The 18,998-nt window shown below is 36.8% G+C and overlaps 3 protein-coding genes across 3 annotated transcripts; 1 reads left to right on the top strand and 2 right to left on the bottom strand.

Moving 5' to 3' along the window:
- Positions 1–188: 188 nt before the first annotated feature.
- On the bottom strand, positions 189–2,796 carry LOC116171605 (patatin-like phospholipase domain-containing protein 2). The gene is made up of 3 exons (XM_031488544.1): positions 2,549–2,796; positions 773–1,194; positions 189–722 (listed from the first exon to the last, which is right to left on the bottom strand). Exons 1-3 carry the CDS (start codon positions 2,706–2,708, stop codon positions 300–302), a joined length of 1,005 nt encoding a protein of 334 aa, XP_031344404.1. The 5' UTR covers positions 2,709–2,796; the 3' UTR covers positions 189–299.
- A 4,525-nt stretch (positions 2,797–7,321) lies between these two features.
- LOC116172038 (peroxisomal membrane protein PEX16) lies at positions 7,322–8,831 on the top strand. Its single transcript, XM_031489130.1, has 4 exons — positions 7,322–7,573; positions 7,627–7,867; positions 7,919–8,314; positions 8,362–8,831. Exons 1-4 carry the CDS (start codon positions 7,450–7,452, stop codon positions 8,621–8,623), a joined length of 1,023 nt encoding a protein of 340 aa, XP_031344990.1. The 5' UTR covers positions 7,322–7,449; the 3' UTR covers positions 8,624–8,831.
- A 4,590-nt stretch (positions 8,832–13,421) lies between these two features.
- On the bottom strand, positions 13,422–18,691 carry LOC116172783 (1-acylglycerol-3-phosphate O-acyltransferase Pnpla3-like). Its single transcript, XM_031490047.1, has 8 exons — positions 18,383–18,691; positions 16,708–16,820; positions 15,805–16,113; positions 15,496–15,756; positions 14,608–14,783; positions 14,407–14,561; positions 13,962–14,354; positions 13,422–13,904 (listed from the first exon to the last, which is right to left on the bottom strand). The coding sequence occupies exons 1-8, from the start codon at positions 18,540–18,542 to the stop codon at positions 13,693–13,695; spliced, it is 1,779 nt and encodes a 592-aa protein (XP_031345907.1). The 5' UTR covers positions 18,543–18,691; the 3' UTR covers positions 13,422–13,692.
- Between the last annotated feature and the right edge of the window lie 307 nt (positions 18,692–18,998).

Here is an 18,998-nt window from a genome sequence, read left to right as displayed (position 1 = left end):
AATGTAGCCATACTTAATGGATATCACATGTTCAAAAATATTGCAATTCACAATAAATAGTCAATTAAAAATAAGTTATCTACCTAAAATACGTTGACATATCACTTATAAATAATAATACAGAAAAACGTAATAAGTAACATAATGAGAGTATCTATCGATAATTGAGCTAAAAAACTTTCCTTCTCTTTCTGATGTTGAGTAAACGAGCCATGTACGTACAGCTTCTGCCAGTAAGCGGCTATTTCCATTTTCGCAATGTAACTCTGGGAGTTTGTACCCCAGCCTCAACACTTGGTTTATGAGGTAAAGATGATTTTCTCGGGTACTTTGTTGGAAGAACTGAGGGCACTCAATACCTTTCTACCTTTGCGTTTAAACAGCCAGTCTATTATGCCATTATTCGCCGAATCGATGGCCTCTTGAAAAATGGTAACGACCCTCTCCGGCATGTTTGATAACAGAGCTTCCTCTTGCTGCTTCTTGCAATCGTGACACTCCAAGTCGTAATCTTCTTCAGGTTTGGATATAACAAAGGTCGACTGGACTGCGAGGCAACGATCGCAATTAATCAAATTGTTTCTGTGCAGAAATCTTAGCGCATCGTCGAAGCCTTGCTTGCACATGCTGGCCAAGACCTCCGGCTTTGGAGGAAACAAAATTCTTGCTATTCTGTAAATGTTATGCCTCGAGAGTTCGATACTTGTGTTGGCCACGTTTATCTGTAACAGTCAGTTAGGAACTTTGTTAACGTTGAGAGAGAATGACTTACATGAAAAAGTTGTGAACTATCATCTCTGGGACATATATCGGATTCGCCACAGAATGGGCTCACGGTTATGGTATTTTCGTCAATCGCCGGCAGGTTATCGCTGAATCCGCCATCTATGTACCTCACCCCTCGAAATTTCGGCGGTAAAATTCCGGAGAACATGGGCACGAACGCGGACGCCAGGAGGGCTTGAAGCAAATCCTCCTTACTTTCAAATTCCGAAATAATGACGTTCTTTCCGTCGTGCACTCTCGTTAGCGATATGTGTAGTCTTCCGTTTACCTTTAAATGGGCATCTTCGGGGAGAACCTTTTCGAGGTTTTTTAGTAGCATATCCTGAATGTTGAAAGACGGGCTGAAAGGTCCGAGAGAACAGCTACGAGCGTCGAGGGCAATTCTTAGTACATCACTCGTCATGTCGACTGTAAATGAAAAGAAACTGAATGAGTCCGCGCCAAAATCATTTAAAATAAATGGTCTTGCAGATAACAATTTTTATATAGTAAATTTATCATTTTGAGGACATTGATAATTCCAAAATTATCGGATTGTATCTTGCGAAACTATACGTTGCTTTTTTGTGAGAAATATGTATTTTTGTAAATGCGCTCATCTCATTGGCTATGTGTTTCAGCAAAAGTATAAACAAAGACATCTATGGTTATAGGGATTAATGCCAAAAGGCTTTGGTATTTTCATATTTTTATAGGGTATTCTTTTCTTTGGTCTGAACGTCAGACCATCGGGGATCAATGATACCTGAAGTATTATTGCAAAAGTAAAAAAACTCTCGAAGTTGATAGTGCACACGTGTCGGTATCAAAACATGAATATTTATATATTTAATCATTTAATAAACTACGCAATTGTCCCCGTTTTCAATATCAACGTATTAATAATTCGATTTTTTTTGGGGTAATGCCCTACAATTCATGTATTTTTATTCATAACACGGTTGAAAGCAGATTAAAAGATAAGCGTAATCACAGGGGTCTTCATTCTGCCATCATTATTCCTATGGGCAAATAGTGTTTGTTTATTTAAGTCTCGATAAGTAAGGTCATGTATGTTCAGATTAGATGACTCAGAAATCCTATCGTGTTCACTAATGGTTTATTGTATTGTAATCTAAATAATACATGTTAAGCAAATAAAATCTATTTAATAACTCTCCTAAATTATCATATTTTATGAGATTTGTCAACATAGTGCATAGCTTACTGCACACTAACATTCCAATAGTTTCCACAGCGAACTATCAGGATTTGTGTTATGCTACATTTCAGATTGATAAGATTTAGATAACAAACCTTGAACCTAAAACCCAAAAAAAACATCGTTATATATTGAAATGAACCCCGCTCGATAGAGATGCCTCTACTGGGTTTACTAGTTTCAGTCGTTGGAGAATAGTCGTGATTTTTACGAATGCTTTGGGCTGTTCCTACCACTCTCACCATTTAGCTTTGGTTTTTTCTTATGTAAAAAAATCCCTAATTGCCAAACATTTGAAAGAATTAAAGAAATGGAAATTTGATGCTGATATAGGTACCTAGTAGGTACCTGAAAATCGCAATAGACTGGGTTTGAATAAAATTCTACTACTGTTTATGTAACTCCTTTGAATAAGTATCGCAATAAAGTAAGGAAGGTCATTCTTCTCTTATCTGATAGCTGATGACTTCCTAAATGTGATAAGGACACTCCCAGAACCTTCCTTTCAAAACTACTTGGGAGTGTTTATGGGGGGTATGTAGATTGAAGTTGATGTCTTACCTAATGGTAAATCACAAAGAAGAGAGCATGCCGCAATTGCTCCAGCGGAAGCTCCAGAAATTTTGTTCAGCAGCAGATGTGGAGCGTACTCTCGCAAGCAAACCGCGACGCCCGCATGATATATCCCCAGAAATCCACAACCAGCAAATGATAGATTCATTTTAAAGGAACTGATTTGCACTGTCACGCTGAGCACTTATCACTGATCGAAAGTAAAATTTTCTAATAATTAGATACATTAAAGCGCGATTATTAATTTATCACAAATAACCAGCGGAAAGTGGGGGAATGATGACGTCTTTGCTGTAATACGCCTTCGAAATGATTGGCTCATTTTGGTGGTGTGGTTCTTCGTTAGGTAATTGTAGGTGTATGACATAGGGATAAGGGATACCTTTGCAAAGTGGAAAAGTTAATGTCTTCTACAATTACAACAAGAAAGGAATGTTAATTACAAACTAATTACAATTCGTTATGGGTTGTAGCTTGTAGGTACATGGTCTTTGTGTATATTTAGTAAATCGTTTAAGCCTTTTTTTGTCCTCTTATCTTGTTTGTATCATTTCGTGAATCAACGTCAATTGCTGTTGCAAATGCGCACATAATTTGTTAAAAAACGAAAACGTCACAGCTACATTTTGCGTAGTGCAGATCCATACGTATAGGTCATCCGAAATTGAATAGAATTGTCCCTCAGGACCCCAATCCGAAAGAAAAGCAAAAACATTTCATTTAAAAATATGGTATTAGCGGAATTTTTTATGGCTCACGTATTTGCGCCGGAAGGGTATAGTTGAATGGTTTAATTTAAACTTTCCCATGGGACAAGCCTTCATATTCTGTAGCTTCGATCGCAAAACTGCATTAATTTTCCATTTCCCTCTATAATGGGTCCCCGAAAAGGATTTAAAAGGCCTTTGGATACCATTATAATCGGGAAAGTGTTTTAACATAACGTTCTGGAATACTTTTTAAATGTTTTATAGTATTCTGGTGATCTCTAGAATGTTTTCGGAACGAGGGGTGGATGGGGAACCATAAACCGGTCCGTGAAATATACTTGACTATCGGCCCACTTAGCGGGTGGGGGAGGGTGCGCCCCAATTTCAAACACTTATGCTTTTTCTAACACTGATTGTATATAATTATTTCCCAACAACATAAATGCTTCTAGATTATTGTTACACAAGCTGTTCCTTAATCGGAATTCTACATTTCAGAATTGCGAAAGAATAAGAATCAATTAATTAATGTCTTAAAATGGATTAATTTATAACAGTAATTATAAGCGCGAACTATTCATTACTTAGGCGTTGAAATTGGAACTGATTGAAACGCAATTCGATTTGCTTATATAGCAAACGCCGTTCTTTCTGGAAGGCTCCCGAGTATTCTAGAATGTTCTCTAACAAACACGTCGGAAAGATTGGGTCATATCTGTCTTCGCTCCCTATCACCGATTCTTTTTTTTCATGGCGCCTCGGAATTTCTGGAATATTCGCTATAATGTTTCTGTATATAAATTCTACTGGTAATCGCACTATATAACAGCGTCTAAAACAGTTTTGACAACTACCACAAACGGCATTGTTAGAGAAATCATCTAGGTACAATTGTGGTTGCCCCGACAGGATCTTAAAATTTCTTCTCGTAGGTAATCGAACAGATCTGGCATTTTTTCCCAACGTTTTTCCTGTAGATTATTACGCAATACTTCATTTTTAATATCAGGGAAATTATGAGAATTTAAAAAGGAAAGATCCATACAAAAATCTGTATACGTTGTGAAAATCTACCTTTAATCGATTCAGTGGCTTGATTTTAAGAGTCTGAAATTCTCAATTTTCTTCCAATTTACTCATTTAAATATCCCTATTAGTAATTTCATTTTTAGGGAATCTTTGCAAATTTGTGTCAAAGGTAGTTTTTAATCTCACCTGAGCCGGCTGGTTAGCTGGCTGGCAGCAAATGCGGGTCTGTAGAAAAACGCTTGGAGGAAGTGCTACCGGCGTCGTGTAATTAACAAGTTACTACATGATGCGGTTGGCGACATCTGGGAGCCATCCCGAAGCGTGTTGTACTAACGTGGTGATTTTTCCTTCTTCTTCTACAGTATTGATGGTCCGATTGTGCGCGCCTAAAAGTTTCTTAAGTGCTCGAATCGCGGTCTCTCTTTCTTGTGTCGCCAATAGAAGCTGGAGCTATGAGAAGTGCCCCTAAAATTGAGTATTATTTTGTTGAGGGTTTTTAGCAAAATCCACCAAAATACGAATTGCGGGTGAGCGGGACGTCTGAGTTGGGTACCGATACAGGGAATGTGGTAGCCTTCAACAAGATCTTATTGATGGACACGAGGACTTTGATATCTTTTTTTCGATTTTAATAGCCCTTATGCCTTACCGAGTATATAAACATGAAATAATTTTTAATTTCTGATCAAATGACACCAATGCCAAGTCTGTAAGTGGTGTAGTTCCGGAGCCTTGTGACTTAGACAGACAGACAGACAGACAGACAGACAGTGCACTCAAAAAAAGTATGACATTGATATTGACATTGAAAAACCAATTTCGACAAAAAATTCAAAGGGCTGTAACTTTTGATCTAGTAGTCCGATCTTGGAACTGTTTGGAATTATGGATTCTACAGGCCACATTCTATAAGAAAACATTTTTTCCGGTCGATCTGAGACAATTTTTTTTGAGGGCCTCAAAAAAAGGCTGTATATAACCTTCCTTTTTTACAAAAAATCTATTGCACCAAAATTTCTCGGGAAAAAACTTTTTCTTATTAATTTGGGTGCGTAGAATCCAAAACGATTCGTACTTTTTCGATTAGACGTCTCAATCAAAAGTTAAGGGGCTTTAAAAAACCAATTTCGACAAAAAATTCAAAGGGCTGTAACTTTTGATCTAGTAGCCCGATCTTGGAACTGTTTGAAATTATGGATTCTACAGGCCACATTCTATAAGAAAATATTTTTTTCCGGTCGATCTGAGACAATTTTTTTTTCGGGGCAAAAAAAGGCAGTGTATAACCTTCCTTTTTTACCAAAAATCGACTACACCAAAATTTCTCGGGAAAACACTTTTTCTTATTAATTTGAGTGCGTAGAATCCAAATCAATTCGTACTTTTTCGATCAGACTTCTCAATCAAAAGTTATAGACTAGAAACCAATTTCGAAAAAAAATTCAAAGGGCCGTAACTTTTGAACTAGTAGCCCAATCTTGGAACTGTTTGAAATTATGGATTCTACAGGCCACATTCTATAAGAAAATTTTTTTTCCGGGTCGTTCTGAGACAATTTTTTTTTCGGGCCTCAAAAAAGGCAGTGTACAACCTTCCTTTTTTACCAAAAATCGACTACACCAAAATTTCTCGGGAAAACACTTTTTCTGATTAATTTTGGTGCGTAGAATCCAAATCAATTCGTACTTTTTCGATCAGACTTCTCAATCAAAAGTTATAGACTAGAAACCAATTTCGACAAAAAATTCAAAGGGCTGTAACTTTAGATCTAGTAGTCCGATCTTGGAACTGTTTGAAATTATGGATTCTACAGGCCACATTCTATAAGAAAATATTTTTTTCCGGTCGATCTGAGACAATTTTCTTTCTGGGCAAAAAAGGCAGTGTATTTCCTTTTTTCCCAAAAATCGACTGCACCAAAATTTCTCGGGAAAAAACTTTTTCTTATTAATTTGGGTGCGTAGAATCCAAAACGATTCGTACTTTTTCGATTAGACGTCTCCATCAAAAGTTATGGGCAAAAAACCAATTTCGACAAAAAATTCAAAGGGCTGTAACTTTTGATCTAGTAGTCTGATCTTGGAACTGTTTGGAATTATGGATTCTACAGGCCACATTCTATAAGAAAATTTTTTTCACAGGACGATCTGAGACAATTTTTTTTGGGTAAAAAAAAAGGCAGTGTATAACCTTCCTTTTTTCCAAAAATCGACTGCACCAAAATTTCTCGGGAAAACACTTTTTCTTATTAATTTTGGTGCGTAGAAACCAAAACAATTCGTACTTTTTCGATCAGACTTCTCAATCAAAAGTTATAGACTAGAAACCAATTTCGAAAGAAAATTCAAAGGGCTGTAACTTTTGAACTATTATAGTAGCCCAATCTTGGAACTTGGAACATTTTAATTTAGAGAAGTTATATAGGTTTCGTAACTTCTTGTATTAAAGTCATATGAAAAACCTGTCAAGTGTAAAGTAAAACATTAAAACTCATACGAAAAATATGTTGGTAGTAAATATCATATAACATATCATATAAAAAATCATGTGAGATATATTATAGTGTAAAGGTACCTTAAAGGTGGCTTTACACACTATAATATTTGTCATAAATGATTTTTGATATTATGTCTCATATGATGTATTTAGGGCAAACTTATTTTCTGTATGATCGCAGTGTTTTTACTTTACACTTGAAAGATTTTTCATATTATTTAGTTGTGACAAAAATAAACCGACATAAATAACGTAATGGAAGATCTTATACAAAATATCACGTTCTTTATCATGCAGAAATAGACGCATCTCTATTCTTGGATTTACATATTATTTCCTTATGACCGCAATAATACCAAAAATAGTATAGTGTAAACACAAATCCAATTGCTTATTAGTTATCATATGAGAAATCATAAGACAAATATTATAGTGTAAAGCCACCTTAATGGAATGGTACACGATTAATATGCGAGATTAGAGACACCGATTGTTTTTTTCCCCGAGAGCGTAAATAGAACCACTCTGACCTTTTTATGTATTGATAAAAAAGTGAGGTTATAATAATATGTGATAATTAATTATTAATGTCCTTCGCCATAAGTCGATAAAATAGTTTTAGTGCCGCAATCTAATACACTTTACAGTAGCGACATGTCTTCAGCTTTGTTTTCACTTCCCGACCTCTACAACTCATACAAAAGTTGGGTCACTAAGCATCCGCAAACAACAAGTGACTTCGAAACGACAGTTAAATGGGTTTCATATTTTATTGCAGGTGAATAGTATGCTTGCGTTTAAAGCTCCATACGTGTACGTTTCTAATTTCAGGAAGGATAAACAATTCGTATATCGTATCCGAGCTTGTATACTCTTTGTCCAACCTGTTAGTGCTGTTTAACGATCGAATTATCAGCCAATCGCATATGAACCAACCTTCGTCGTCTCAGGAAGTTTTGAAAGTGTGGCTAACCGTGCTCGAGTATTCGGAGGTATTTCTGGAGTTATCCGCCCTGAAGCTTTGGGGGAACCATGGCAAGTGGTTTGTAATTGTCTGCATTCAAGTTTTTAAGTAAGTGAAGGCAGCTAAACGAGTACATTTTATATAACTTATTATGCGTAGGTGCGTTTCGAGAATGTTGCTAATTTTCAATTACAAGGACACTGTAATAGAAAATCCTCCAATTCCAGTCCTTCAACGTAATAATCTCGATTCAAAAGCTGTCAATGAGAATTATACCGAAACCCAAACTCACTCTATATCATTCACTTTGCAGCATTCCGGACGGGTAATTCGCAAGATAGATTCTTCACCACCCATCGCTTTTCGATCATGGAAACCTTTAGAGGCCGTTGACTGCAGCGGGACGCAAGTTGTACAACAATCTATTTTGGATAAGCAGCTAATGGCAGAGACGCTTTACGCCTTGAAGCCTATCTTACACTTAGGATCAGTCGCCTACTTCGGCAATAACACTTGGAAACCGTGGATTATCTCTCTTGCTTTAGACTTATATAGGTAGGAAGTATAACCAAGGAAAAGGCCAGCTTTAAATTTAATTTTAGTTTACGACTTTATCGGAACTGCTCCAAAATTGACAAGATGGCGTTAAGTAAGAAGCAGAAACAGCAAATTTCACGAAGGACTGTAGTTCTACTTTTGTACCTGCTACGATCGCCGTTCTATGATAGACATAGTAAAGAAAGAATTAGCGCTTCGCTTAAGTGTATGGCGGCTAAAGTACCACTTGCCAATATGATTTGCAACCCCGTCTTACAGTACCTACCCTTCTGGCAAAAAACATACTTTTATATGTGGTCGACATAAGTAAATTTGCCGTCTAACTAAAGTTAACATAAAATGACGTAGAATTGGAATTTAATTTGTAGCTAATCGTAATTGTCCATTTGTTGGTATTACGTTCTATTTATATATATTGCACTAAATTTTGAATGTAAATATTTATCGATTTTTATACTGTATAACTTGTAATTAAAGGATGCTCATAAAGATTACAATATATATGTATATATGTGCACGAGTTTGATTTCGATTAATGAAAATAGCACTTTCTTTTTTAATGAGTGCTCAAAAAAAAGCTTAAAGGCAATTCACTGTTCTATGAAATGGTTGCAGGGTTCCTCTGGAGTTGAAATAACACCAGTATTTTAGTCTGGGACCTTATTATTAGGTTCAAAAGTTCGTGCTTTTGAGTAAAACTATGAAAATAGGGACATACGCTCTTTGATATTGCCCCTAACGCCGTTGGTATCACTGTTGGGGGAGGGGGTTGCCCAAAATGTTTATTGCTAAGGATTGGAGTATTTTTTTACTCTGCTAAGCTCCATGTTGAAAGTGAATTTCCCTCATACCGTCAATACCTCAAGGCACATCTTGACGTACTAGACTACCCAGTCAGCCAAAGCGTTTCTTCTGGTGCTTGAAACAAATCTTTGGGTTCCTCACGGACAACACCCAAAGCGCGCTCTTGGCGAGTTCCAAAGTAATGTGCCACTGATTTGTTCTGTCCTGCGTTTGGAGCCAACTAATTTATATGCACTACCACTGCTTTTTCCATGGTAGTTTCCGTACCCGTACCCAATATACAATAACATTTATTAAGAAGTAGACATAGGGATTTGCGTGTATTGTTTTTCCCTCTGTGTACTTTTAAATGACAAAATCCTTCTGAAAGTCGCCTAATTTTATGCAACCAAAAATACACAAATAAAGATACAAGAATATTGTTGCTTTGACTACAGAAAATAAATCTCTTACGCTCCGGTCACCCGGATGAAAATAAAAATTCGGAAGCCGAAGTAACAATAGGAAAATAATTATTATGACAGCCAGATGTTTGTTTTAAGAAGTTATTTTGGTTGCATAAAATTAGGCGCCCTTCAGATGGATTTAGCCATTTAAAAGTAGACATAGGGAAAAAGAATAAATACACGTAAATCCCATACTTATTAATAAATATCACTGTATAGGTATTAAGTCGTTTAGGTATTCTTTTAACGACCAGGTACTCGTTGGTGATTGGATCCAACTTTTGATAGGTGTAGATATTTCCCCATTTCGGCCCTGGTGCAGTTGTTATCAACTGGTATAGTGGGCACATGCAAGATCAATTTCGAAAATTGGGAATCGAAGGTGTTACGAAAATCACAGGCGACTCCTTTGGAAATGCTTACTTCAACCGGAAAAACAAGATGCGCGAAACTTACCCACTAAAAAGTTTGCTGCGTGTGCTACCCAATTCCAGTTGAGGGTTAAACGGATGCTTCATGGAGTAGAGTTCTCGAAGATCACTCGTGAAAAGTATAGTATAGGACACTATATATTGGCATCAGTAGCACATTTTCACGTACCTACGTTCACTCCTGAGGCGTGCGATAGACGACATTTGAACAACTTCTAATTCCAGGCTTTTCTGGTAAAAAAGGTCGTTGCCATTTGCCGGTACAGGCGTAGAGTTTCGAGAAATCGGACTCGACCATGTGATAAAGGAAACCTTATCGACACGAGTACTCATCAGGGTAGTGAGAATCCCAGAGCCCAGGACTAGGAGGAATTGTGAAATTAGCTTAAAAGCGGAGCAATTGGCCTTTTAATCCATTGGATAATCACGATCTCTTGTTTGGATTAGCGATTCATACTAACTTTTCTTCCCGCAAACTATGCATTCGTCACAAAGATAATGTAACCAGGGTGATGCAAAAGTCAACTGTATACCTGTAAAACGTTACCAGAGTCCATAGGAATAGAATTAGTGCGAAAGAATGGGGGCGGAGTTCTCTCGTTAAACAAAATAACCGAGAAAACTCCGCCCTCTTTCTCTCGCCAATTCTATTCCTATGACTCCAGAATATAAGAGCCCAGGAAGAGAATATCACCCACGCCAATAACTCTAAGTTAAATTAATTTTTTCGATTTGTAAAATGTAGCGGTCGGTTATTATGTTTATGAATTTTGTTCGATATAATTTGAATATTCCTAAAGGGATCGACCTATGAGTACCATTTGCATAAACAGATTTGTATCACGAATAAGAATAGAATCCAGACAAAAGGTTATGGTTATTTTGTTTCACTGATTGGAAAATTGATTCAGTGATAGTACCATTCCTTTGGTGGACAAAAACATGCAATTTGATCGCCTTTGTTTTACTTAATTCAACGAACTAAGTTCACATGCGTATTTATTAGAGTTCAATCAAACCAGAGCATTAGACTTTCATACTACGTGATCATTCGCCCCACGGCATACCTTCACCTTACGATTTCAAGATACGAGAGAGGGGATCCAAGAGTTTAGGGAAGTTGATAAACAAAATTTCCATACTGTTGGACTCATCGCCTCTCTTGTCCATTGATTGTCTTCGGATCTTCAACATTGGAGTGGGCTAATGCTATCCCCTTTAAGCCTCCCTTTACTACGTTTATCCCCCCACCAGTACAATATAAACAATTTATAACATTTTTATTTAATATGACTATACTTAAGTACACTGAAATGTGTGCTCCGTCCGCCAGCCCAATCCGAAACAGAAAGCAATCACCACAGTGTGGCCATAATGCACTTTGTCCGCCATATGTGGTTTAACCCAAGGTTAATAGAGAGAATAGGTTGCCTCATAACTTTAAGGAAACGCGTCATCGAGAATCCGGAAGTCCCATTTGATTGGAGTTTTCGTTCACTTTGACAGTTATTTGAAATGTGTAAGTAATTGTCAGATGGTGCTGAATTATACGTATAATGCGTATTATAATTCGATTGAATTACTGTTAGATACTTCAGTATTGATTAAAGTTATTTGATGCTGGGTGGAAATATTTGCTATATGCAACAGCAGCTCTAACAAATCAAAAGCAAATGGCTCAAAAATGCAGTTTTTCAAATTTGCAAAAGACTGCATTGCAAAAAGAATGGACTATATAAAGTGCAATCGAAAGGGGAAACTGAATCCCTTATGCAATAGGGTATGCAGTCTGCATTTCCGGGCCGAAGATTATGCAGATGAAATGCAAGCTAGGCTAATGGGAATTGTCGCAAAAAAAAAAAATGGTTCGTATAGAATAATACCTACGTAGGTGTTTTTAAGATGGATAATGCTTATATTGTTTTCGTTATTAACAGCTATTCCATCTTTGTATATAAAATCTTTACACAACGCTGAAGCTGAAGAAATAGAGTCCCAGAGAACAGCTATAGAGAGAAAAATGTTAGTAGAAGAACTGGTGCGCATTTCAAATAAGTCAGAATGTGTAATTGCGTTGTCTGCATCAGAAACAGAGGAAATTGAAGCTTCTTGCGTCAATATATCTGATACATCTTCGCCAAGCAAGGAAAACGATTATAATGTGTTAAAAATACAGTTCGACAATTAGCAAAAAGAAAATCAAGCATTGAAAAGTGAAATTAAAATACTCCAAACCGATAACGAATCATTACAGAAAACCGTCCGTCATCTTAAAAGCAGTTAAAAGACGAATCTACTGACTTCGAAGTACAAGCCAAGTTTGCTTTCAAAAATTGTTTAACATCAAATCAAGTAGATATTATTTTAAAGAAAAAGAAGAAAGCAAGTTAAATAAATAAATAAATACCGGAGTAGTATACATGAACCTTCTGCAGGGACACATCCTAAATAGCTTTATGCGGATTACTCTGTAATTGGCCGAAAGCCTGTTGAGGGCCCATAATAAGAGAGGGACAATAAATAAATAAATAAACTATTCATATATTTTAATAAAGTGTTTATAATATTTCGCTAGCATGTTTCTCACAATGCAATGCAAGGACTTTTCAGAACATCCGTGTAAAGTACCATTTCGATCTATTTTGCATTTTTTGAACTTGTTCTGTTGTTGTTGCGTTAATAATTAATTTTTATGATGTGGACAAGGTGGGATTCCGGGTGACGTCATTCGCGTATTTTAATAGTGAACGTTTATTGGCTGAAAGTTACGAGGCAACCTACTTTCTCTATTAACCTTGGGTTTAACCGAATTAGGCCCGGTTGTACAATGTCAGGTTAAACTTCAGGTTGGTTTAACTGAGAGATTTCAGAAATACGATTGGTCAACTTGTGAAATATTAGCCAATCAAATCCTTTAACCCACAATTCAAGTATAAACTGAAGTTTAAACTGACATTATACAACCGAGCCTTAGTAGATTTTGTTAAATTCATTACCTTCGTTTCCAGGGTTAATTTCTACCAATCGGATGTATTTGGCCAAAACATGGCGGATCTCTCAACTACCAATAGAAAACAACCCCACCATATGACCACACTGTCACTGTACAAGGGACATCTGTCCTTACTTTCGTGGGCACGCGCATGCGTAGAACGGCCGTTTCTATGGCAGGCAGACATGGACTGCGCATGCCAAGCCAAAGCACAGATATTGCAGGTGAACAAGAGGGAAAACTAAGGGACCAGCGCCTCTCTCTATCGTACTTCTGTTGAGCGCATACAATCGACTTTGCGACCAACACAAGCGCGATAGAGAGCGCTGGCCTCTTAGTTTTCCCTTCTCTCTCACCTGCAGTATCCCCGCTTAGCACTGGCACGCGCAGGAAAGAGTGAGTGCGCGTTCCAGTATAAGTATAGTCCAGTGTCTGTAACACATTCACAAATATGAAAGTTTTTATTAAATGTATTGTCATAAACATACAAAATTAACATTATAATACTAAATTAACCGAGCAATAACATGTAAATGGTATAAAAATAGAATTTATAATAAATATCACAAAATATACGAACTCGTATTAATAAATATAATAAACTATCGCACCATAATTGTGCATTTTTGGAAATTCACTAACAGCCTTTCATTTTAAATTTAGCATGATTTGTACAATTTATCTAAAGAACACGCTTCTCACTTACACTTCGAGGACTAACCCTTTTCTGTGCACTTCATCACAGTAAACATCAAGTTGATCCGATTCGGGCCTAGCATCTGTCGGATATTGTAACAAGTCATCGTCTTGTTCTTCCAGTTTGAATGCGCCTGTCCATTCACTTTCTGGATCAGAAAAAATGGCAGAGTTATCATCGACTGAATATTCGGACATTTCATCGGGATGCAACTGGTCTAAAAAAAGGTGTAAGTAATAATAGTGAAAGGAATTAGGCATTATAGAGAGCTTACGTGGTCGAAACACATTTGTGGCTGACCAAGCGGAATCATTCCACTCATCATCCAATTCTAGCTTTTTGTTGACTTTGATTTCTTGCGGAGTAAGCACAGCAACGGTATCACTGTCTGTTACATCAAATATTTCCGTCACTTTTACTTTGTTATTTTCGTCCATGTAATAAAACGCCATTATGGCTTCGTGATGAGATGTAATTTCAAGGATTTGCTCAAAAGTGTCGTCTCCTATGTCCGAACTGTTGACCGTTAAATTCGACTGCATCGGAATGGCAGTAATTGTTTTATACTTCCTGTTATGAGTGTGCTCCGTTTCATTCAAATTAACTGTAAAATTCATGTTCATTCTATTTTTAATTTCATGGTCCACAGATTCCATATTATAAGCATCTGCAAATTAACATTTTGTAGATAAGATTATGCTACTAAGTAAAATGCTTACTGCCTCCATATTCAGATATCGCCAACTGGCAACTAATTTTAGCATTTAACTGTTGACGTACATTTACTTTATGAAGCAGCAGAGATAATTGATCCATGAAGAACTTGCTGAGTTCCCACAATGTATTGCCCATACGTGGAGTCGAAGACATTAATCTACAAAAAAGGTTTACAAAATCCGAGTACTAAATTGAGAACTTACTTTGTAAATGTCGCATACATTATATCCGCAGGCAATACGTAAGGAAGACTGAGAATTGATAAAAGTTTCATTCCTCTATGTTTGAATAGCCAATTAATGAGACCCTTGTTCGCAGAATCAATAGCTTCTTGAAATACGGTCATGACTGTATCTGGCATATTTGAAACTAAAGCTTCCTGTAAGAGGAGTAATAAATTAAACAAATATAGCAAACGAGCTCCTGGGTATGGCTACAGCATGTGCAAAACCAAATTTTAAACTTGATGTTAGTTTTGCTTTTATTTAAAGTGTATATGTATGAAATTTCATTTGAATGCCTCTGCGCATGCGCAAAACCAAATTTTGAAACTGGCGTAAAATTTGGTTTTATTCCAAGTGCCTATGTATCAAATTTTATTTAATTGCCTCCATAAATAAGGAAGTTGGCACTGCGCATGCGCAAAACTAAATTTTGAAACTGGTGTTAAATTTGCTTTTATTCCAAGTGGCTATGTATCATCAAATTTCATTTAAATACCTTCAAAAATAAGAAAGTTTGCAATTCGGTCTGTAAATGGTCGAGATGCGCAAAGGGCACTGTGAATGCTGATCGATTAGGTTCAACTTTTGGAATTGTATTTTATATGGCTAAAGCTATGCGCATATTGAATTTCATGCAATTCGGTTCATAACTAACGGATATGTCAAAAGGGCCTACTTTATTTTTTGGGCTACATTGCCAATTCACGAACTCCGATCTACAAATTTGATAAAGAATCCACCTGCAAAATTTCATCGGAATCGGTCCATTCGTTTATGAGTTATCGTGCTAACGGACGGACAGATACAACAAAATTATAAACTCGCTAGGAGCTCGTTTATAATTTGGGACGGGACGGTGAGACTTACCTCCTGATGAAGTTTACATTCACTGCATTCCGGATCATATTCTAAACATTCCTCGATTGTTTCGGAGACAATAAACGTCGACTGCACGGCCAAACAGCGAGTACAACCAATCAGGTTGTTTCTGTGCAAAAAACGAAGAGCGTCATCGAAACCTTGCTTGCACATATTCGACAAAACCTCCGGTTTCGGAGGAAACAAAATTCTAGTCATTCGATAAATGTTATGTCGTGATAGCTCTATACTCGTATTTGCCACGTTAATCTGCAACCCAAACTTCAACACACAAAAAAACACTCGAGCGAACATTACGTGAAACAGTTGGGAGCTATCATCTCGAGGGCATATATCGGACTCCCCGCAAAATGGACTAACAGTTATTGTATTCTCATCGATGGCTGGCAAATTATCACTAAATCCCCCGTCCATACATCGCACGCCGCGAAATTTCGGAGGCAGTATTCCCGAAAAAATCGGTACAAAAGCTGAAGCTAAAAGAGCCTGAAGTAGATCTTCTTTACTTTCGAATTGGGAAACGATTACGTTCTTGCCATCGTACACTCTTGTAAGGGAGATGTGTAGCTTGCCACTTACTCTCACATGTGCGTCTTCCGGTAGATACTACAAACACACAAATTGAGGATACATATTAGATAATAAATTGTTCGTCTAGTATAAAAACAGTCACGTCAATCATCGCAGGTGGCCGCCCACCACAAATTATGCTATTACATTTTCATCCGGTTTAGCACATGAGAAGAAAAAGACATAAGTTTTGGAGTGGGCGCCTACCTGCGACTGTTTTTATACTAAACGAAGAATAGTTGTTTTTAAAACTTTGATAAAGAAATAAATTGACATTTTTCTTCTGATTACATCTCGTGTTTTATTAACACATCTCGAGTTTCCATCATTGCATCAGGTTATTGACCCAGAAAATGTGTTATATTGAGGGTAAAAGAAATTGCCAGGATCCCTGTTGTTTGGCGGCGATGAGTCAACCGCGAAAGTGATTTTTGACACGCGTCGCGATGGTAAAAGACAAGAGTTTCGATAAATTGAACCCTTAGTATTAGATAATAAATACTAATCAGTTGTTTTTAAAAACTTTCAATAAAAATAAATTGACATTTGCTTTCTATGTTTTTTCTCCGTGTTTCCATCGCCTATCGGCTATCGCATCAAATAATATTCTTTAATTTATTGATTACTTACTTTCTCCAATCCCTCTAACAGAAGTGTCTGAATTTTGAATGATGGACTGAAAGGTCCTAAGGATCTGCTTCGGGCATCTAAAGCGACTCTTAATACGTCACTTGTTATGTCACCTAAAAACAAACATTTACTTAAATATGTTTAACCTTTTCTCGTTCTCTTATACTAGGGCATCCAAGGTTCTTAAAATGACGACTTTGCAAGTATAATTCTGCAAAAATGTCCGGGGAGGACCCTCTTTCACCGGGGGTATTCAATACACCCCCCCCCAAACATCATTGTTAAAAAAAGGCCCTGCAAAAATGTTTCGCTCCAGGCCTCGTATTAGCTATGGACGGCTCTGATTCATTATTTAAGTTTGCGCCATCTCAACCCAGCGTGAGGCGTTGACAATAATTTTGAAAAAGATCTAAAAAAGATCACCTATCAGGGATAGTTTCACAAGTATGGAGGAAGGTGTAGCAATTTATATCACAATGATTCGTCTGATTTATTGACAAGGGGTATATTGAGGATGTATGAGGGTAAATGTCGTATATATACGTTATTTAAGAGTTAATCTGTGTACTTAGATTTAATATCAATCGCATATTTTGTGAGATATTGCTAACTTCAGATAGGTTGCCTTGACGCCTCTCTGGGAGCGCCCATGGTTGCACTCGTCCATCTGTTAATGTAGTTTCCCAGAAGATAAACACTAAATACAGAAGAAACTTTTGGGGGCATTGTTTCTAAAGCAAACATTTTGGAAGTTTCTTTAAAAAAATGTTTCATTTAGTCCCCTTTTCCACCAAATATTGCTTACTATTATGATGGTGCCTTCATTTCGATTTTTTACTATTTATTTAAGGTTAAAGTTGTTTAAATTGAACCATTGAACCAATATAGACAACGGGCGACAAGGCCACTTCCGGTTCACGATTATTAAACAAAATTTAATCAGCTAGTCCCTTGAACATTATCTACCTATTACTGAAAGAACTGGAAAATTCGAAACCGTTCGCGAGTTGCCATGTATACAGGCGGACGGACAGAAAGTCCAAAATCGCTTTCTGTCGCTCGTATGCCATATTTTTTCAATCTGGAAGTAGGGATGGGAGAGAAATTTGGCAAGATGCAGCTCTGAACTAAACCGACCACCGACCTTTTGAATAGAATTATTATTTAACAAAGATAACCCCCCCCCCCCTGCGTTGATAAAAAAAATGGTTAATAGGTATTGGCATTGTAAATAACCCAAAATCCTCATTTCTGATTTGTGGTAAATAAACAACGCATTAACAAAGCAAATAAATGCAAGTGATCATGTCCACGTGGAGATATTTTAAATAAATATTTCGTACCAAACACAAAGTGCCTCACAAAAGGTTTGTTATCGTTAATAAGTCCTTGAGAGGATTACATTGATTTGATAAGTTATAATATTGCTTTGTTTCAAATGCGTCTTTTTATACCTACTTAGCCAAACACGTCATACACCTTGCACAATCAGTCATTAGCCATTCTAAGTACTAGTAGAATAAAAAATAAAACAATAAATATAGCCTACTATAATAATATAAATAAAGGTACCTAGGTAAATAAAAAAAAAACATACGATAGTATTGTATCAAAGTACACGACTCATAATTAAGTATTTGCTGCAAAAAAAAAGATAAATGAAAAAAACACTTACCTAAAGGTAAATCGCATAACAAGCAACAAGCAGCAATCGCTCCCGCTGAGGCACCAGAAATTTTATTTAGCAATAAATGCGGAGCGTATTTTCGAAAACAAACGGCAACTCCTACATGATAAATGCCCAAAAATCCGCAACCCGCAAACGATAAATTCATTATCAATTATCACCGCCCAAGGTATTTTTCTTAAAACACCTGAGATCGCAGTTTCGAAAATGTATAAAAGAAAGCTTCGGTTTGCGCGAAAATAAACTACACTACACAAGCGCGACTGTACAGATTATGAAAGCATTTCTTCTAATTTCTATTAGCAAATAAAAATTACAAATAAGAGGGGGGGGGGGGATTAAAAAACGTCATAGGAAAACCTTGCTGCTCATTGGTGCAAAGTAGATGGTGTGTCGCTCTCGAGATGTAAATCGTCAATACTCGAGCGCGGATGCGAACGTAGCCGATGTTTAAGGGGGGAAATTTAAATCGACGACATACAGTATGGTTACATAGTCATTATCCACGAGATGAGAGATGTGATAAGCAAATTTAGTAACTGGGAATTTATTTATTACGTTTTCTCAAATCTCCTTTTGCGTTTATCTAATTTTTAATTCATAA

This window comes from Photinus pyralis, unplaced genomic scaffold (assembly GCF_008802855.1).
Source record: "Photinus pyralis isolate 1611_PpyrPB1 unplaced genomic scaffold, Ppyr1.3 Ppyr1.4_LG5, whole genome shotgun sequence".
In the NCBI taxonomy this organism is placed as follows: Eukaryota; Metazoa; Arthropoda; class Insecta; order Coleoptera; family Lampyridae; genus Photinus; species Photinus pyralis.
This window is presented reverse-complemented; position numbering and strand designations above follow the sequence as displayed.